The 20,943-nt window shown below is 31.9% G+C and overlaps 1 protein-coding gene across 3 annotated transcripts in view; it reads right to left on the reverse strand.

Annotated features, from left to right (window-relative positions):
- Positions 1-19,558, reverse strand: part of LOC107455349 (CD151 antigen) — a 71,807-nt gene extending 52,249 nt beyond the window's left edge. The window contains exon 1 of one of the 3 annotated variants that reach the window (XM_016072881.4): positions 19,228-19,558. In XM_016072881.4, the coding sequence (XP_015928367.1) occupies positions 19,228-19,248 (21 nt within the window). In that variant the 5' untranslated portion in view covers positions 19,249-19,558. Of the gene's footprint in view, positions 1-836; positions 880-12,648; positions 12,821-19,227 lie in introns of those variants that run through there. The other 2 variants (XM_016072889.4, XM_071182507.1) reach the window with 2 other exon arrangements.
- Between the last annotated feature and the right edge of the window lie 1,385 nt (positions 19,559-20,943).

The following is a 20,943-nucleotide window of genomic DNA, read 5'->3' on the forward strand; positions in this document are numbered from 1 at the left end:
CAATAGAGCCAAATACCAAATTTGTAGGAAATCGGTCGAAAAGTTTTTGAGAAATCGAATTTTAAATATGCGACTTTTTTAAAATTCGATAACATTCAATTTAGTAATTAACAATGTCATTTAATCATGATATAATAAAACATTTAATTTAGTGATACGAACAGATATTAATCTTTCTAAGAATCTTTCTTCATAAGTTTTGATAAAATTATTTTAATATGATGGAATATAAATTATTATAACAAAAAAATATGTTCGCTTGTGTATGGCAGAAAACTACCTAAGACGGAATTTTGTTCACAGATCGGTTTAGACTTCCAACAAAATAAACTGTAATAAGAAAACATTTATCAGTTATAATTTATAAGCTATTCAAAATAATGATTGTTATTTTTTAACATATTTCTTTTACCGAATTTGAATGTAAGCGGCAACATTGATTTGTCTATACATAATAAGATAATCACTAAAAGATTTAAACAATCAATAAAGTTGAAAATAAATTAATTTAATATTCTCTCACTTAAAAATAATTGAACGTTACTTTTATTAAATCTCTTAGCAAACGGTGAGATCGATTTGTGCAACAACTTCATGCATGTGATAGAATATTCAATGGAAAAAAAATTGATCAAATAGTTAAACAATCATAAAGACGAAAATAAATTTGATGTTTTTTCCAATTTTCGTAGATAACCTTAATGAAATTCATAGCAGCACAAAAAAGCGAAAAAAATAAACATGGCAATCAATAAATATTTTTTCTTGCCTCGAGGCAAAATCACGATTGCCACTGACAATGAAATTCGATTAATCCCTAAATGTATTCAGCTTACCTGATGATTCGCCACCTGCTCGCCTACGAGTCCGGCAGTAACTGTCCCTCACTGACCATTGCTTGAAGTTCAATAACCTTTCCTTCGGAAGCGGCAGCTCCAACGCCTTAGCGATATTGGGGTCACGCAAAATTCGAGATGTAAATACGGGGTGAAAAAGGAATTTTTTCTCTATTCCTATATTTCTTAACAAAATGAGGCTATTCCACCGGTTTTTTCTTATTATTCAAATAGACTTATTCAGATTGTGCAAGTTAGATGCGATAGCGTGTTTGTAATTGGTTCTTAAATCATTTTAGTTTTCAATTCTGAAGACAGAAAAATGAGAACGCGGAAAGAAAACTGAGTTTTTTTTCATTTATTTCGTTTAAAATATGCAAACTGCATAAAAGAAAGAAACTTTTTTTCTTGAATATGTTCAGAAAAATGTAAATGGTTTTATAAATATGTATTCCAAAACATTATTTTTTTTTAAAGGGAAAGAAAACAAAACTGCATAAATATATTCTACTTTTTCACGTTAAACTACGGAGTTAAACTATGTACGTTCTTTAACTTCAAATTTATGTGAACTTTTTCAGTTTTTGTTATTAACGAATTTAATAACAAAAATTAAATAGCATAATTTTAATTAAATATTGAAACAAAATTTCTAGCTTAATCTATTTGAATAATTTTTGTGAACATATGAAGAAAATAAGTGAACCCCAATTTAAGTTTTATGAACGCTATTTCTCAGTTTAGTTTTTGTTATCAAGTAAGTAATTTCATAACAAAAACATGACCTTAAATAAATAACGTAAAGCACTTTTTGGTATTAAGTAATATAAAATATTTGAAGGATTTTTGTGAATATATTGAGGAGATATATGAACCTTATTTTACTCCAAAATTGTATGAAAATTATCTTTCTTTTTCAATAGTTTAATGGAATAAAGGCTCAAAAATGTTCAAATTCGTCACATTAATTTTATAATAAGTTACAATTTTAATAATTATCACAACATTCATTAGAGTAATAGATTTTTTAGGTGGTTCAAGGAATAGAGCGCTTTCGCCTTCCAATGAGGTGAACCGGTTTCCAATTCCAGAGATGGCTGGCCGTTAGATAAGAATTTCGCACCCGGCTCGCACCGACCATAGTCTGGCTCAAACTATCCTCAGTGGTAGACGGATCATAGGCTAGAATCTTCTTGTAGCCAGGCGGGGTTTTTCTTGTCTTGTGGGTGGTTTTCGTCGCTTTATCTTTCCATGTTACGCAAATGCGGGATAGTTCCATCAAAAAGTCCTCCCACCCAATACTTGATCCAGAGCCGTAGTTGCCTGGTTGGTAGGGCACTGGACCCATGTCCAAGAGTTATTGGATTCGATCCCCGTCGGCTGAAGATTCCCCGTGTAGTAAGTGGTGACTGATGCACGTTAAATCTGTCAAGTCGTTAAGTCCTCCATGTTCTCATAACAAATCAATACCTCTGGGGATACTGATCCAGGAGTTTCCTTGTCTTCTGGATTGGTTCTAAATTACAAGTCTACGGAGTTGAACACTAGTAGTAGAACATCAATATTGCGTCGGCTGTTCAACGAGGGATATAAAATACCTGATCCAGGAGTTTTCTTGTCTTCTGGATTAGGTCCAAAATTACAAGGTAACGGAGTTGAACATTAGTAGTCATATGCTCGATATACTAGTAGTCATGAGTTCGAATGCAGCAAGTCTAAAAGTCCCAATGAATTAAATGGTGTCTGGTGCACTTTAAATATGTCGCGGTTACAAAGTTTCCTCAGTTCCCATAACAAATCAACACATCTGGGGGTACTGATCCAGGAACTTTCTTGTCTTCTGGATTGGGTTCAAAATTACAAGGCTATGGAGTTGAGCATTGGTAGTCGAATTGTGAACTCAAATTTGGGTCTGATTTTCAACGACGAATATAAGACATTACAGACAATTATTTTATTTAATTTTTAATGAGGTAAATATTGTTTTAAGATAAAATCTTCGTAATTCAATATTTTATTTAGACTTCTTACGAATTCAATTCATTATTATTACTAAATCCAGCTAATTATTTTCTTTTTTTTTTTTCCATTTCTTTTTTGTAAAAAATTATTGTAAGGTCATTTCTAAGAAACATCAGAAAAAGAAGAAAAAAACGGTTTACTCTTTTCAGAGTGTATTTATTACGCTTACACCTTTTGTTCCTTTTTACATTTTATGCAAGATTAAGTCATTAAAATGCAAACCTGGATAAGAAAAGATCATGTCAAAGAGTTACGAAAGATCAACCAACCTTAACTTTCTCAATTAAATGTTGCTCAACTAACCATAGAAGAAAAAAAAAAATTTTTTTTGTAAAATGGAATGAGTTACACAAGATTACTCAATACCAGACGAACTTGATTAGTTCTCCAGAAACATGTTATTGATAGAAAACAAACATTATATAATTATAAATTAAACTTATTTTGAATTTTAAAAAAAATGATTTTATACTTCACATAATTCATTAAAATTTAAATTTGAGAACCTTTTCTTAAAATACTAAATTTAAATGCATATCAATGAGAAAAATACAGTATTCCTTACAGCAAATTAATAATTACTATTAACAATTGTGATTAATTAATCGTATATAAATAATTACATGTGATTTATAACAAGAACAAGTTTTTTTAATTAGACTAAAAAAAAAAGAGAAAATATTTTTATCAGAAAATAAAAGAAAAATTTTTTTTAACCGTCGTTGAACAGCCAACCCAATTTTATGGGTTTACCATTACTATTGTTCAACTCCGTAGCCTTGTAATTTTGAACCCAATCCAAAAGACAATGGAACTCCTGGATCTAGTATTGGGAGAAATTTTGCCTTCATGGAGGACTCTTTGAAGGAGCTAACCCACATTTGGGTTACATGGAGAGGAAGACCACGAGAATCTCTCACGGTTAGCCTGATGGCAAGGGGACTCTAACCCATGATCCGTCCACCACTGAGGATATTTCACGTCAGCACTGTGGTCGGTGCAGGACGGATGCGGAATTCGTATCGACTGGGATTCGAAGGCGAACGCTTTATCCCCTGAGCCATCGCGTTTCTAAAATAAACCACTCAAAACAAAAAACGTCCGGCTCATCACTTTCAAAAGAAGCGGGGAGGTTTACCGATAGTAATATAAGTTTATACCGAAAGTGATGCACCCTACGTTTTTTCGTTCAAGGTTCAACAGAAAAAAAATTCTCATGTTTAAGTCAGTTTGAAAAAAGTAGTTTGTTTTAAATTATTTTTCTCTTTCTTAGTTTTGCGTTCTGTTTTTTTTCTGTTTATATCTAAAAGTGGTTGAAAAAAGCCAGTCAAGTGAAAGCGGAGGATAAAATGGCGGTTGACTATAAAATGTCAATAAGATTTGCTAACATCATTTAAAAAGAAATTTTATCTTACATTGCACAGAGTTTCAGTTCAGATGAGAAACTAGTCGGAAAAGTTGTCAAAATTTCTATTATATTCTATAATAAGTAATAATTCCTTCAATTCTACTCGGTGACAAAATGGTGTTAAAAATTCCGCTTGCCTTGGTCAGGAGACGATTGAAACTAGTATTTTCTTCAATCACCGAGCACCAGTTTAGTTTTGAAAGCTAACTTATCTGAAAATCGTCAAAATTTCAATTCTATACTAAATAATAATTTCATTAAATCTATTTGGTGACAAAGTGGTGTTAAAAATTCCGCTTGTCGCGGTCAGGAGACGATTGAAACTAGTATTTTCTTCAATCACCGAGCACCAGTTCAGTTTTGAAAGCTAACTTATCTGAAAATGGTCAAAATTTCAATTCTATTCTACATTAAATATTAATTCCATTAATTCTATTTGGTGACAAAATGGTGTTAAAAATTCTGCTTGTCGTGGTCAAGAAACGATTGAAAGTTGCATTTTCATGAAGCAAAAGGGCTCCAGTTCAGTTTGAAAGCTAACTTATCTGAAAATGGTCAAAATTTCAATTCTATTCTACATTAAATATTAATTCCATTAATTCTATTTGGTGACAAAATGGTGTTAAAAATTCTGCTTGTCGTGGTCAAGAAACGATTGAAACTTGCATTTTCATGAAGCAAAAGGGCTCCAGTTTTGAAGGCTAACTAATCGGAAAAGATTTGAAACTTTGATTGACGATAAATTTCTATTGGTGATAATATGGTGATAAATTCAGTTTGTAAAGAACAGAAAACCATTGAAACTTTTATTGCCAGTTAGCTCAGAGCTACAGTTAAAATTGGAACACTTCAGTGTTGTCAGAATGTGGTCAAAATTGTGAGTAACTATAAATTCGTAATGGCCATAAATTCTGCTAGTTGTGGTCAATGAATGTGCAAAATTTTGCATTGTCATACAGTACACAGCATCAGTAATTAATTAAGCACACTAGAAAAACGGAAAAAGGTTAAACTTTTGATTGATGATGAGTGGTTACGAAACGACTAAAACGTGTTTTGTCATGCAGCATTGAGCCAGAGTTAAACTTCAATCACACAATTTGGAAGTGGACGAAATTTCGATTGACAATAAATTCCCTGCTATGATAATATCACGATATATTTTGTTTATGGCAATCAGTAAACACGATTGTACTTTGTATTATCACTAGACACGGAATTGGTAAGATTTGATAATTCTAGTTTGTTAGAATTTTGATTGACGATAAATTTCCTAGGGCAACAGAATGAATACATTTTTGCTGCTAAAAATGATCGAAACTTGCAGTTTAATGAGGCAGGGCTGCGCAAGTACGTAGTTAAGTGCTTTAAATAGTCAGAAAGTAATTAAATGTTTAATTTTAGAGGGTGGTTCTGCACTCAGACTGGAAAATTTTGAAACTGGGAGAAAGATGTAAACAGTTTAAATCTGATCTATTCCGATCTATCAAAAAGTATTTATAATTAAAGGAAATTCATCTAAAAGTTGGAATTAGTCAAATGATTTCTTGGAATTTAAAGATGAAATCCCCGAATTTTAATTTTTAAAAGCCTCGTGGAACAAATTTTACAGTTCCTTAAATTATTTTGAAAAGGGTCACATTGTTGTGACCCCGAATATGTGGCTCACATCCCACATATACGCAAAAGCAAGTTACTGAAAATATAGCAAAGTCAATTGAAGCTAAACGTGCAACAAAAAAATAAATTTTTACTGCTAATTCTTAAAATTGAATTTGTGCGAAAATGAAATGAAAATGTACTCTGTATTTTTATTTTGCTGTTTAAGGATAAAAGCATTAAATATCTTAAAAAGCAAACTTTACAGAAAATTTAAAATCGTGGTTTATATTAGCCCCTTTATTTAATGTTTCCCATTAGCTTTTTTGTTCTGAGTATTTCACATTACCCTTTTAGTTCTCAAAGTTTCACATTGACTTTTTCGTTCAGAGTGTTTCACATTGACTTTTTGATCTGAGATTTTCATATAGCTCCTTTGCTCAGAGCGTAGCCTGCTTATTTAGAGTGTTCCACGTAAGCACTATTACTCAGACTGTTTCACATTAATTTCATTATTTGTACAGTTACACATTTAGCCCTTCTGTACTGAGTGTTTCATATTAACCACATTTACTCGATGTTTCATATTATCGAGTGTTCTAGTGGCAAATGTTTTCAATCGTTGAACGTTCTAGAGTTCCAACACTTTGTCTAGTCTTTTTTTAAAAATATGTCGATGGTTATAGAAAACTTTTATTAAAGAATGTTTTAAAACTCTTGCTACTGACGACTTTTGCTTTAAGATTCTCTAAATTATAGCCACATTAGCTCCATTATTATAAGCATTCCACATTAGCCTCATTATTAAGAAAGTTTCACATTAGTCCAACAAGTTAAAGAGTTTTTTAAGTAAGCACTTTCATTGTGATGTCTCACATTAGTTCTTTTGTTCAGAGTGTTTCATACTAGCCTTATTATTTTGAATTTGCTCCAAATAGCTCCAATCAACTTTTTTATTCTGAGTGTTACCTTCAGTCATATATTTCTTATTAGTCCCATTATTCTGAGAAGCTCAGATAAGTCTCATAATTTTGATTGTTTTACATTAACCCCATTATTTTGAATGTTACACATTTATTTTGTTTTCCGTGATTCATATTAACCTCATTATTCGGATATTTAGCACCATTATTATGAGTGTCTTATTGTCATTACTTTGACATTACATTATTCAACACTTTAGTTGAAGTGCTGCCTATTAACCCTTTTATTCAGATGTTTCATATTAGCCCCATTGTTCTGAAAACTTCATATTAATCTCATAATTTTGAATGTTTCACATTTCTTGAGTGGTTCATATAAAATTTATTATTCTGATGCTATAAATTAGCACCATTATTCAGAGTGTTTCGTATTAACATCATTACTTTGACATTGCATTATTCATTATATGGGCCTACATAGATTATATAGGCCTATCATATAGGCTATATAGGCCTATTATTGAGTGTGTACTTTGAGTGTTTCACATACATTAGCCTCATTATTTTGAATGTTTCACATTCCTTTTGTTTTGAAAATTTTATATTAACTCCATTAGTATGATGTGTATATTAACACAAGTATTCTGAATGTTTCGTATTAGTCTCATTACTTACAATGTTTCACTTTAGTTCTGTTATTTAAAATGCATCAAATTAACCACTTTACTCAGTTGTTTCATATTAGCCCCACTGTTTCAATTATTTTACATCAGCCGTGAGTAACCTTACACAATTCAAATACTTTAATTTGTCTTTTTAGACACGAGGAAAAATATGTATTTAAATAACAAATTTTCAAAAAAAAAAGGAAAAGAAACTCAAAATTAAAAAATTTCGAAACATTTCTTAAAATTTCATTTTTTTCCTCTCAAAAAACACTTCTTTAATTGCTGACGGCGGCGAAAAAAGATGATTAAAATTGGGTATTTTTATTTTGAATAAATAATAAAAAATTAAAAAAATTTAATTTTAAAGGAATAAAGGATGTTGTCTCCACACTAGTTTAACATTAAAGGAATTAATATTTCGATGCATGTTAAACGTTTTCGATAGCTTTTCTACAAAATGAAAATCTGGGATAATTATTTTTTGAAGTTTTTAATTCTTGCAAGCATAAAAACATGTCTTTTTAGATAAATTGGAAGCATTTCTTGGAGAGAGAAAAAGATTACACATTTGAAAATTTTTAAACATTTACTTCCTTTCCTAATAGATATACTACCTTTCCTAATACTACCTTTCCTAATGGAGGCTTTCTTTTAACTGTCGCTTTGATAAAAATAGAGCATAAAAACAAAATTTTGTGACTGGTTCTAAAAATGGATTAAAATTATTCTCTATAATATTTGAAATCTTCACTATTGAGCTATAAAATGTCAAGCCATTCTAATCATAACAAAACAGATACACACAAAATTGATCTGAAAATCGAAAAAAGTAATCAATTCTAAAATGAGTTAAATTTACAATCAGGTCATTCACGTATTTTATAATCGTTACTTTTCTTCTCCGAGCTGAAATGTCATATTTAATTACGATGGCTATCGCTACAAAAAAAATAAAGAAAGAGATATGATAACAGGTTTACAATAATGACGAAACGAATGATAAAGTCTGTAAAATTAATAAAATTGCATATTAGTTAATGAGAAATATGGCTCATATCTGAGTTACGGATTTATTTTTCCATAAAAGTCGATATTCCTGAAAAGTACAAAGCATAAACATTCTATTTGCCGGTATTTCTTTTTACATGCGAATTGAGGCAATTTTTAAGATAGAGCTATAAGCTAAGTCTGATGCCAGAAAAGAAATAAAAGTCTTTAAAAAAATTTAAATAAAATAGAAATAAATGTCTTTAAACATATTGCACCACATAATCGTTGCACCAGTTACGTTACTTTCTACTTCACCGTAGACACCTGAATAGTTTGTTCTGCAACTTTTAAAAATTTAAAGTGTTAAGACGCACATAATACACGCGACATTCTCTAACACGGACTAAACGTGCACCGTATGACGTTTTTGCTTATGACACTTGGGTAAAACAAGCTCACCAATCATTGTTTTTTTGCGGATTAAGCCAAGAATGTGCGCCTTTCGTTTGAAAAGAGAGCACCGCGAGGGTGAAAGTAAGTCTTAGCACAGAACCCTACGGATAGATGGCAGCACCACTTACTTGTGAAGACACTTTCTCAATTTAGACATAGATCTGATGGGGAACGAAAGATCAGTTCTCTTCAGATCCCTGTACCCATGGCAGTGACCCCGGGACCAACTGAAGGACTTTCAATTTCACATATACCGTATATACTCTGCGTGTCTCAACAGAGGCGAGGATCGAACGCTGTCTTCCTCCCACGGACTGAAATCCTATTCGCTAACAGTTGGATTACCATGGCTTACCGTATTTTCTAATAAAGATAGGGTGATCAGATAGTGAATCTATCGCTAAAAGAATTATATTGATATTATAATTATAATACGAAAAAGAATCTCATAATATTAAACAAATTATAATATGAAGGGAAAAAAAACTTCAACTTTTACTGCAAGACCACTTTTTTATATGCCTGTAAATTGTTTTTCTTTATAAATGCAAAGAAAGTTTTATTTTTATTGACTGACTGACAATTACTTAATTAAAAGAAAAAAATATGGTCATTGATTCAAGTATTAAGTAAACTAGGCAAACATAAGAACCTCCAGCTCACAGAACGAAACCTTACGACAAGGCCATTCACAGTAAATTGTCTTTCTAATCTTCATACGCAATACAACTATGATAAATCTTATTGTTTTAAGATGTTGAATTTTCTTGTTTAAGTAAAGCAAAAACTATTTTTCATACAAAAATTTTGAATGTGTATAGATGCGGCTATTATGATGCAAGAGACGGCTATTATAGATGCTGTTTAATCCAAGAAGCTGTTATTATGATGCAAGATTCGTCTATTTTAGAAGTGGTTTAATGCAAGATGCGGCTATTATAGATGTAGTTTTATCCAGGATGAAGCAATTACGATGCTGGATGCGGCTATTAATGATGCAGTTTAATGCAAGATGCGGCTATTATAGATGCGGCTTGATTCACGATGCGGCTATTCTAGATTCAGCTCAATTCAGGACACGGTTATAATAGCTGCTGTTTAATGCAAAATACGACGACTTTTATGATGATGCTATACAGTGAGAGAAACCCTTAATGGTAAATTTTCTTTCAATTGCATTAGTAAAATAAAATTTTCAGTACAAAAAAAATGAGTTAACGTAAATCAAGAGTAAATATACCAACGTAAATAAATTATGGCGAATTACGCAGTGGCAAATTCAGGATTACGCAGTGAGAAAGTAAACTTGCCATAATTTGTTTGCATTTTGTCATTTTGGTAAACAAGTTCAGAAACAATTTTGGTTTTTCCGATTTTCATGATTTTTTCTTGGTTATATTTGAGGATGGAGGTGATCCAAAATCTTACAGAAAGTGTTTCTCCCCTTGTATAGCGTCCTTTTAATTTAAGATACCAATCTAATAAATCCCGAATATATGTGAATAATACAAACTTTTTACGCTTTTTTCTGATGTAACACACTTTTGTATTGGGCTGTAAAATTTTTGAAACAACTTTTAAAGTCCTCTTTTAGAATGTCCTTCAGTTCTTAATGTCTTTTACATTTTTAAAGTTTGTGAAAATAAAAGACATTTCAATTTCACAAATAAAAATTCCTGTAAAGGAATTTGTCCGACAAGTAAATGAATCTTAATCTTTCAAATCAAAAAAATTGCTCAAAGAGCAAAGTTAAGGATTTATTATTTTTATTTTAAATCTGACGTTGCACAACCGACCTAATTCTGAGATTGCGACTACAAATATTCCTTGTAATTTTGAACCCAAACCAGAAGACAAGGGAACTCTTGGAACAAGCATTAGGACAAAGACTTCGTGGAGGACTTTTTAATAAAGCTTACCAGCATTTGCGTTATAGGGAGAGGAAAACCAAAAAAACCACCCACGGGTGGTCTGAAGGCAAGGGGACTAACCCATGATCTGTCTACCACTGAGGCCAACGTCACACTACAAGCCCACGTCAGATTAAAAAGAATTCGGAAAGGAGAATTTAAGAGTTGCCTCTGAAACTTTCACAGCTGAAAGCACAAATCAATGATTGACGTACAGTGCAAAAAAAGAAAAAAGACTATTCTGAATATTTTTTTGATCTAATATTTGGTTCACGTTCTAGGACACATTCTTATGATTCGAGGGGGTATCCTCAAATATTCTAATTACTTAGAGCAGAAGATATTTTAAGTTATAAAATCAGACACAAAAACGTACTTTTTCATAATGAGCGGACCTGTTTTTCGAAGGATTTGGATTACTGACCCCCAAAATACAAAGGACAGTCGCAATCTGGGAAATATGTTTTCCATAGTTTGATCAGGAGAGTAGTCCAAACTTTGGACCAATTAATATTAACTTTACTTTTTGCTTACTTTGCCATATCTCGAGAACTTTTCAAGCAAATCGAAAAATTTTTGCTCACAATTATTGAATTCGTTGATCCAAAGATATTCCATGAAAAGTGCAGCTTTTAGTAAATATTTATTATTATGTTTAATAATAGTGGAAAATTTTTTGAATTTAAAACATTTTGACGAAGGCAATTTTAAATGTCAAAATGCAAATTTTGAGCGAATCGGAAGAAAAGTTATTGTTGAAACCAGTCAAATCATTAACGAGGAAAACGGAATTAAAACATTAAAATTAGTTTGATTGCTGGTTCTTTTCAACTCCAGTGCTTCAAACGGCCACAGTAATCGATGTTGCATAATAAGAATTTTTTCTCGAAAGTAACTACTTTACAATGTGTATTGCACTATTCTAAGTACGTAAGCAACTGTAAGATCTATGCAGAGTAAATAAAAATAACATCAACACCTACATTTTACAACGCTTTGCTATCACACACAATACAATAAAAATATTTCTTGCAATTCCAGATCTCGTATTATGCAACCCGGCCATGCGCTTATATATACTGTACTGTTGCACTTACGTACGCAAACAATAGATACGTGTTACTTAATAAAAATAGCAAGAAAGTCACGTTTTGCAATCCTCTACTATCACATAGAATGCAATAAACTATTTCATATAAATACCTCAAATGCAATAGCAGATCTCGTATTATGCAACACAGCGTGCGCACTAATACATTACGTACTGTTGTACACACGTACGCAAACATTATTAATTATTAAAAATAATGAAACCCGCCTACTTGTAATGCTCTACTATCACTATAAATTACAGTAAAATTAGTCTAATATATAACGCAAAGTGCAATTGAAAATTTCTTAATATGTAAAACCGGCATGTACTTCGGCCAAAGTTAGGCATTAAATTATAAAAATAATATTAAAACCCACGTTTTTCTATATTCTACTAACATAGAGAATATAATAAAATATTTTCAATAAATATCTCAAAACTCAATAGCAGATCTCGTATTATGCAACACAGCGTGTGACGTACTATTGCACACACGTACACAAACGTTATTAATTATTAAAAATAATATGAAACCCAACTATTTGTAATGCTCTACTATCACATTAAATACAGTAAAATTACTCTGCATAACGTAAAGTGAAATAGAAAATTTCTTAGTATGTAATACCAGCATGTGCCTCGGCCGAAGTTAGGCATTAAATCATAAAAACAATATTAAAACCAACGTTTTGCAATATTTACAATAGATCAAAATATTTGTAAGAAAAGAGTAATTAATTACTTACAAATGACTCGAAATATTTCGAAGTTATGTATCCAAAAGTTAAAACACTATATGAGGAGAAACTTTTCACAACTGTTGATAGAAGTTTCGCTATATTTTTTCTCAGAAAAGCCGCGAAAAAATCCTGTCTATGGAGCTTTTAGAAAAACATGCGCAGTCGATGATGATTCAACTTGACATTGTTGACGTTACCATGACAACCAACTCGAAACTTCACCGCTTTGTTTTCAGCTGCTTTGAGCGTCAAGTTTTGTTGTAATGTTTGGCAACATGTTGATTTTTATCGGTCAATCGCAACTTAGCTCCCGTTTTGCTAGATTGCTCAGTTCCATGCGATTTGGGCGCATGTGTATTTTATGCGCAAGGTAATAATTGTTTTAAATCGAAAAGTTATTAAAATAATGGTAGATTTAGTCATTTTGGGATTAATAGGCAAGAAATTTTGTTTTCTTCTTTCGCTTTATTCAATTATTTAGATGATAAACATGTATATTGTTTGTTGATTAAAGATTAATCGTGCCATCTATTTTACTGGTGGGGTCATCTATTTTATTGGTGGGAAAATTAATACTTTGATCGCTCGCCACGAAATAACCATATTCTATGTTTTCTTTTTTTTTCTTTAATTTAACGAATAAAAACTATTTTTATATTGTATTTTATTAAATTACATTTACCAGAGTTAAACAGCTAATTCGATTACGGCTATGAATATTCAACTCCGTAGCCTTGTAATTTTAAAACCAACTCAGAAGGCTCTTGGGTCGCATCAATCAGGCTTCCTGGTGGATCTTTTTGGTGGAACTAACCCGAATTTATGTCACGTGTCAAAGGAAACCACGAAAACCTTCCACGGTTAGTCCGACGGCAATGGGATTCTAACCCATTATTCATCTGCCACTGATGGTATTTTACGTCACTTTTGTGACCACTCTAACCCCTGAGCTACCGCGACTAACTATTTTTTTTATTGTCAACTATCTTTTTAATTGTTTTGCTATTGTTCCGGTAATGCAAATGAAATTTATGAACACACACAATAATATTGTATTCTTAAATTATCGCCTTTAATAACACTCGCGTTATTATTGCATTACATTTTTTGTCGTTTTGAGTAACAATCGAGATATTATCATTGTTAATTGTTATTTTTTGCTCGCTATTAGTTGTAAGCTTAGGTGTTCATGTTATATAAGGAGAATACATCTTAAAATATCGTGTTTAAAAATATCGAAATTTCAATGTATTTGTAGGCACAATCAAAAGGAAAATATATATTTCGGAAAATATTTCCTAATTTGTCTCTTATAGCTTTTTAAGGCATGAAAAGTTAGAAATAGAAGAAGGCTCTTAGTGACATTTTTGTAAGAAAAAAATTATATTTATTGGGGAAATGTCTTATTTTAGTTAACTTAACTATACAAAATTGATTTATTTCTCAGGGAAGGAAGTTACTAAATTACAATCTAAGAATGGTTTTGGAGTAGAAAACGATTCCAAGTAGAATTGAAAACAGCAAAAAACAGTCTATGAGTAATTTAAAAAAATCTGTCTTGGCAGTGTGCGGAACGCTATGACGCGAACAGTTTAAATGAGTAGTATGAGGGATGTCATAAATTATTCGCTATTTGAAGTTTGCGAACAAGAAATAAAGGCGAGACAATCTTCATCTATTGTCAACGAGTAAACTTATAAAAACTAACTTGTTATTCCAAAGATAAGTTAGCTTTAAAGGGGTTTTATAAATAAGTTAGTTTTAAAGGATTCGAGGGAAATAAGTTAGTTTTACAGTGATTTTGGAACTAAGTAAGCTTTAAAGAGATTCAAAAGGAATAAGTTAGCTTTAAGGGGGTTTCGGAATTAAATTAGCTTGTCCACTCTAGAATGCCCACACTCTAGAATCCCCCCCCCCCACTTTCTAAACAAGAAAGGGAGGGGAGTCCGATATAAATGATATTTTCAGTGATGAAATCAGGCACAAAAACGTACGCAATCAGAATAAATATACTTTTTCAACATTTTGCACCTTCAAGATATGGAGAGGAGAGATATTATAGTCGCAAATTCGAAAGTATGGTCTCAATAGTTTAATCAAGAAAGCGATAGAAAGTTTGAGCCCTTAATGTTAATTTCACTTTTTGCGTATTTGGCCATATCTCTTTAGTTACTTAAAAGAAACTTTTGTATTTAAAAAATATTTTGCCCTTTTTCCAATCCAGCAGTGAGATTAAAAATGAACTCAGTTCTTTCGCCAATGAGAAGATACGCAAACAGAAATAAAGCAAATTACAAACAAAATAAAGTCAACAATAAAAGGAAACACTGCAGGAGAAAAGCACTATAAAATTTTATAAAAGTTGCCTATCTTCGCAATAACGGAAAGCGATATAGATTATTTCGTTAGGGCCGGGCAGAAAGAGAGCTGGTGTTCACCTGGTCGCCACATAATAGGGGACGTGCTTATGCCTCCTAAACGAAGGAAGGCCTCAGCCAACACCTCCTAGATAAGAGCAGGCCTCAGCACGGGTTACCATAAATATCCTTTAGTAGTCCAAACGAAATGACATCTTTCTTATTTTTCATCTACTGCGCAGTTATCTTCGTTAGATTGGACTACTAAAGCGGTCCGTGCTGAGGCCTTCCTTCTTCTAGGAGGTGTTGCTTCAGCTCGGATCAGTTTAGTAATCCGACGTAACGAACATAAACTGCGGAGTGGGTGCAAATAAGAAATATGTCATTATGTTTGGACTACTAAGCTGCACAATGGTGGTAAATACGGATGATGTCATTACGTTTGGACTACTAAAGGATCAAATTTCTTGTTTATGGTACCCCGTTTTGAGGTCTTCTCTTTTCTAGGAGGAATTGGAGAAGCAAGGCTGAAATCTTTCATTAGAGAGTATAGAAGAATCATGCAATACGAATTTGAAATACTATAGTGGAGGAATTTGAAATACAATAGCAGGAATTTTTTAAATTTTTTTATTTTAATTTTATTTTATATATTTTTTATTACCACAGAAATTTGATAGTTGTTCTTGTGATTTGCCGTTTACCTCTTCTCACTTTTAAGTTCCTCCAGCAATTCAAAAGGATTTAATACTCTTTTTATCCCTAAATCTTAAAAAATGATTCGTCAGAATTTGATAAGAAAAAATTGCGAGCCGCAACGTGCATATTTTTTTGACGCAGTTTTAGCAATGATTTTTAAAATGTATGGTGAGACCCATTTGTACGGAACGTTCTGCAAAAATAACATACAGAAGTATTCATAATTCCGTCCGATACGTCAAAGGTAACAATAGAAAAACAGAGTATATGGGTAAGAATAGCACTAAATAGAAAAACAATTAGGTTTTATTTACAAGGTGCTATTTGTGTGAATCCTTGGTAACGGCATCCATAAACGCGATAGTAAAATTACAACCAGATTAAGCAAAAAGGGTAAAAAAAGTTAAGTCTTTTCCATAGCCCCACAAAAAATGCTGCACTGAGAAATCTGGTGACCACGGAGGCCATGGCAAAAGAGGTACGTTATCGGAAGTTCGCTTTATTCAATTGTGCGTCTCCTTCTCTGTTCTCGCTACACCAATATTAATCATTCTGATTTAGTTAGTTCTAAATTCCAAGAAACTTTTTATTCGCTCTTTAAAACCATTTTGAGTCATTTTATGAATCCAATTGAATACATGCTGTCATATACTGCTAAATGTTAATTATAAAATATCTTCGCTTGTTTCTTTGTGTAATGCAAGGTTTGCATTAAATCGGGCATGTCAATATTTAATCAGATAGCGTAAAAAACGATTAAGCTCCCATCAAAATTGTATCAAAAATCACATAGGACAAAAAAAAACTTACTTTTTTTGCAAATAATAATGTTCAGCATTTACTCCATCATGATTATTCGAGTAAATCGACAAACCAGCGCAAAATAACTCCATTAATGCTTATTCGTCATTAATATTCCTTCGCACTAAACATATCTTTATAATTATACCTCAATCTTCTTTTTTAATTTCTCCTTATTTGTACGTATTTATACTTAAAACTTTATTTATGCTTTATATTTATACTTTTATTTATATTAAGAGCATTGCTGTAAATATGTTACTTAATTTTTTTCCGACAAATTAATAACAGGCATTTTCATATGTTTTTATTGATATGCATCGGATAAAGATGATCGGGCTCTTACTTTGTAAACTAACATGCTCGGCAGGGCATATATTTTTCAAGCAATCAATTTTCATATATTTTTTAAACTCTGATGTATTGTTATTAAATCGATAAGAACGTTTTATGTATAGATGATATTGTATTCTCATTTTGTAGAAAAATGTTAAATAAAAGAAAGTAAGATCAAAACTTTAAATTTTTTTCCCACAACAAATGCTACTGAGAAGTCATTGTTGTGAAAAATATCGAAACACAAAAGAAGTGTTTTTTGATAATGCTGTCTTAACGGTTAGAAGAAAGCAGAGTTTGTGGCAATTCTGATTGATTTGAATAGATATTTATGAACATAGCGTGCATTTATGTATCCACGAGTACAAATAGCTTCTGGGGACAATCAATATTCGTTCTTTTGTTTACAAATCATTTTCGTGGAAGGTAATGTTGACGCTCTTTTCTGGAAGATAGAGTAACAGGGTAAGAAGAAACCAATAAAAGTGACAGCTAGGCGAAACGTGTCTTATTTATCGACAGAAAACAAAATTAAATGTTCAGAAGCAACGGTAAAAATAGGACAACAACCCCTGACAAGGAAAAAGATAGTTTAAAAAGTACCAGAAAAAGTTTAAAATCCACGAGTTTTAGTACATTTTTATTTACTCTTTTTTATGTTCGTGAGTGTGAAATATTGCATTCGATGTTCCCATAACTTTCTAACTAGCTACAGCACTCAAATCTTTGTTGGAGTTCTATGTTTGATGACAATTCAAGCTTCAATAATTCCATGACATCTACAAGCAGCGTCTATCGCTATTTGATCGCTGAAGAAAATTTATCGTCCACCAAAATTCTGACAACTTCCCAACTAGCTAGAGAGCTCAAATCACAACTGGAGTTTTGAGTCTGATGAAAATGCAAGTTTTAATCGTTTTTTTCCCCTTTTTTTAATGTTGCTAGCAAAAAGTTGTAATCTATTGTAGTAAAATGAAGAGTTTGTTGAAATGAAATGGCTCAGAGGATAAAGCGTTTGCCTTATTCCAATGAGATGAACCGGTTGGAATCACAGCTGAGAATGGTAGATACAATTTCCGCACCCGGCTCGCACCGACCACAGTGTTGAGGCAAAATATCCTCAGTGAGAGACGGATCATGGGGATTAGAATCCCCTTGCTATCGGGCTAACTGTGGGAGGTTTTCGTGGTTTTCCTCACCATGTAAAGCGAATGCGGATTAGTTCCATCAAAAAAGTTCACCACGAAGGCAAATTTCTAACAATACTTGATCCAAGAGTTCCTTGTCTTCTGGATTGGGTTCAAAATTACAAATATTCGGAATTGAACACTTGTAGTCGTAAATCCGAAAAAAGGTCGGCTCTTCAATCCACTGTTATTAAATTAGAAGAACGAAATTTTTCTTCAGTAATCGTTTTATCAATACAGCTCTTAAAATAATAGGTTCCAAACAGTTGAATCTGCAGGCCTAGAGCAGTATCTAGCCTAGTTTTGGTGAATATTTTTGGTGTTTACACTAGCCGAAAATAAATGAAATAAGCAGAATTATGATTTTTGAAAGAGAACTTCTTTAAACTTAGAGAATAGTTATCATCGAAACGAAATTCGTTATTCTTGATTTTGATAATTTTATTTTGAATTCAGAAGTCCAACGAAAAATACTAATGCAGTTTTTTTTATACATTTTGCTATTTTTTTACTGACATTTTACTTACATAATTTCATAAAGATTAACCGAACTATCAAATAAATAATGGTTCATTGTTTTGATCCAAACATACTTACAAGTTTCAAAAATTATTACTGATTTAACCCTTTGCACTCCAAGTACTTCTAAAAGCTGTTTGATCTAATATCAGCACTATAGCATTTAAAATACACAATATAGTATTATTATACAATTTCATAATTCTTAAAATAATGTTGTTACTATTTATTAAGGTATAAAATTTCTTAATTTTAAAGACGTGACTGTTGATGGGGCATCCGTGGGACATCGGAGTGCAAAGGGTTAAAAAATGTTAACTCGTAGAACCCCTGTGACTGCGAAAAACCATAATGGGAACCACTGCTATAATTGATAAGTACCTAAACTTGTTAAATAAAATTATTATTTTAACTACATTAACTTCTATTATATTTATAGCGAAATGGTAGAACACGCTTAGTGAATTTCAAAAGAAAATGGTTTCCAAAATGTATGGAAAACAGCATATAACTTAACAAAGCATCTTTTTCCACTGAAACTGCGTTGTCTATTAAGAACTACAGAAGATAAAAACAATGCTTTCTTACTTTTGAAAAAGGAATGTTTTTAAAATTTCGGTTAACAAGTTCTTCCACTAATTTTTTCAGTTATAACCAGAATTAATAATTCAAAAATTTGTTCTTACCTGGGGCAGATGGAACCGCATGAGCAGACGATGTTAGTTCCAAATTGCATTCGAAATAAAAACAATACACAGAACACTTCCAAATCGAATACACGTGGACACAATCACATTTCAAAACTTAACAAATGGAATGACGTTTTGCTTTTTTTTCTTTGATTTCTCGGACAATTCATTCGATAAGATATTTACTTCCTGCTATAACAGATGCCTAGGGGTCTGCCCGGATCGAATATTTGTTTTGTTTTCATTTTTCGTTCAGCTGAGAGAAAGCGAAAAGGCTGACCTCGGAGTTCCGCATGAGAGCACCCCGAGCTTGCGCTCTCGCTTATTGCAAACGACCTTGTTTAGGCCGAGTAAAAATGAGTGAAAAAAGAAAGAAAAATCAGAAAAATATTCCTTTCACGGTTTGATAGAAACTTGAAGTTTTTGCTGTTAATAGAAAGTTTAATTAATGAACTGAAGTAATATTTCGAAATTATTACGAAATTCCAAGAAAAGTTTATTCTATATAAGGAAAGATAAGTTGGCAATAGGTCCAGTGATATTCTGTTACCACACTATCTACCCAGACGATATTTTGTAAATTCTGTTCTTAATAAATTATCTTCTTTTGAAATTTTGTTCCACAATGCCTGTGAAGGTTCTGTGTCACAAATTTTTTTCTGGGCAAGATTCGGGTTTGCGTGTTCTAAGATCTACCTCTCGATATTTTTTCCTTTTTGTATTCTGTTCCATCAAGTTTTGTTTGTGCAAGATTCTGCCTCATGATATTTTAGTCCACAAGAATTTTGTTACTCATCGTTTTGTTAGAGTGAGATACTGTACCATGATATTTTGTAAATTCTGTTCTTAATAAATTATCTTCTTTTGAAATTTTGTTCCATGATGTTAAGTCTATGAAGGTTCTGTGTCACAATTTTTTTTCTGAGCAAGATTCGGAATTGCGTGTTCTAAGATCTACCACTCGATATTTTTTCCTTTTTGTATTCTGTTCCACAAAGTTTTGTTTGTGCAAGATTCTGCCTCATGATATTTTAGTCCTCAAGAATTTTGTTACTCATCGTTTTGTTAGAGTGAGATACTGTACCATGATATTTTGTAAATTCTGTTCTTAATAAATTATCTTCTTAAATTTTGTTCCATGATGTTAACTCTGTGAAGGTTCTGTGTCACAAATTTTTTTCTGAGCATGATTCGGAATTGCGTGTTCTAAGATCTACCCCTAGATATTTTTTCCTTTTTGTATTCTGTTCCACAAAGTTTTGTTTGTGCAAGATTCTGTTTCATGATATTTTTACCCATAAGAATATTGTTACTCATTTCGTTACAGTGAGATACTGTACCATGATATTTTGTCGATTCCTTCTATTACGTCATTAAAGTCAATTTCCCGCAAGACATTATATTCAATACTCAACATAGACAAATGATTTATTCTTTCCTATACTATTTCTTAGCTTTTATTAATTTTACTCTGGAGAATTAAAGTGCGCAACTACATTTAGTTATCATAAGTGACAAAAAAATTCGAAGTGAAATGTCAATGCATGGAAATGTGTCTTCGAGATTGTTGTTTTTTACTATTGTATACATCTCATCCATTCCTAATTCGTCTAACTTATACTCCTAGGCTAAATAATGCTTGAAATGTTCTAATTAAAGAGCTAATTCTTTTTCATTCATATCATTGTCATAAAATCTTCAAAAATTATAACA

Source organism: Parasteatoda tepidariorum, chromosome 6, assembly GCF_043381705.1.
Source record: "Parasteatoda tepidariorum isolate YZ-2023 chromosome 6, CAS_Ptep_4.0, whole genome shotgun sequence".
NCBI classification, from domain to species: Eukaryota; Metazoa; Arthropoda; class Arachnida; order Araneae; family Theridiidae; genus Parasteatoda; species Parasteatoda tepidariorum.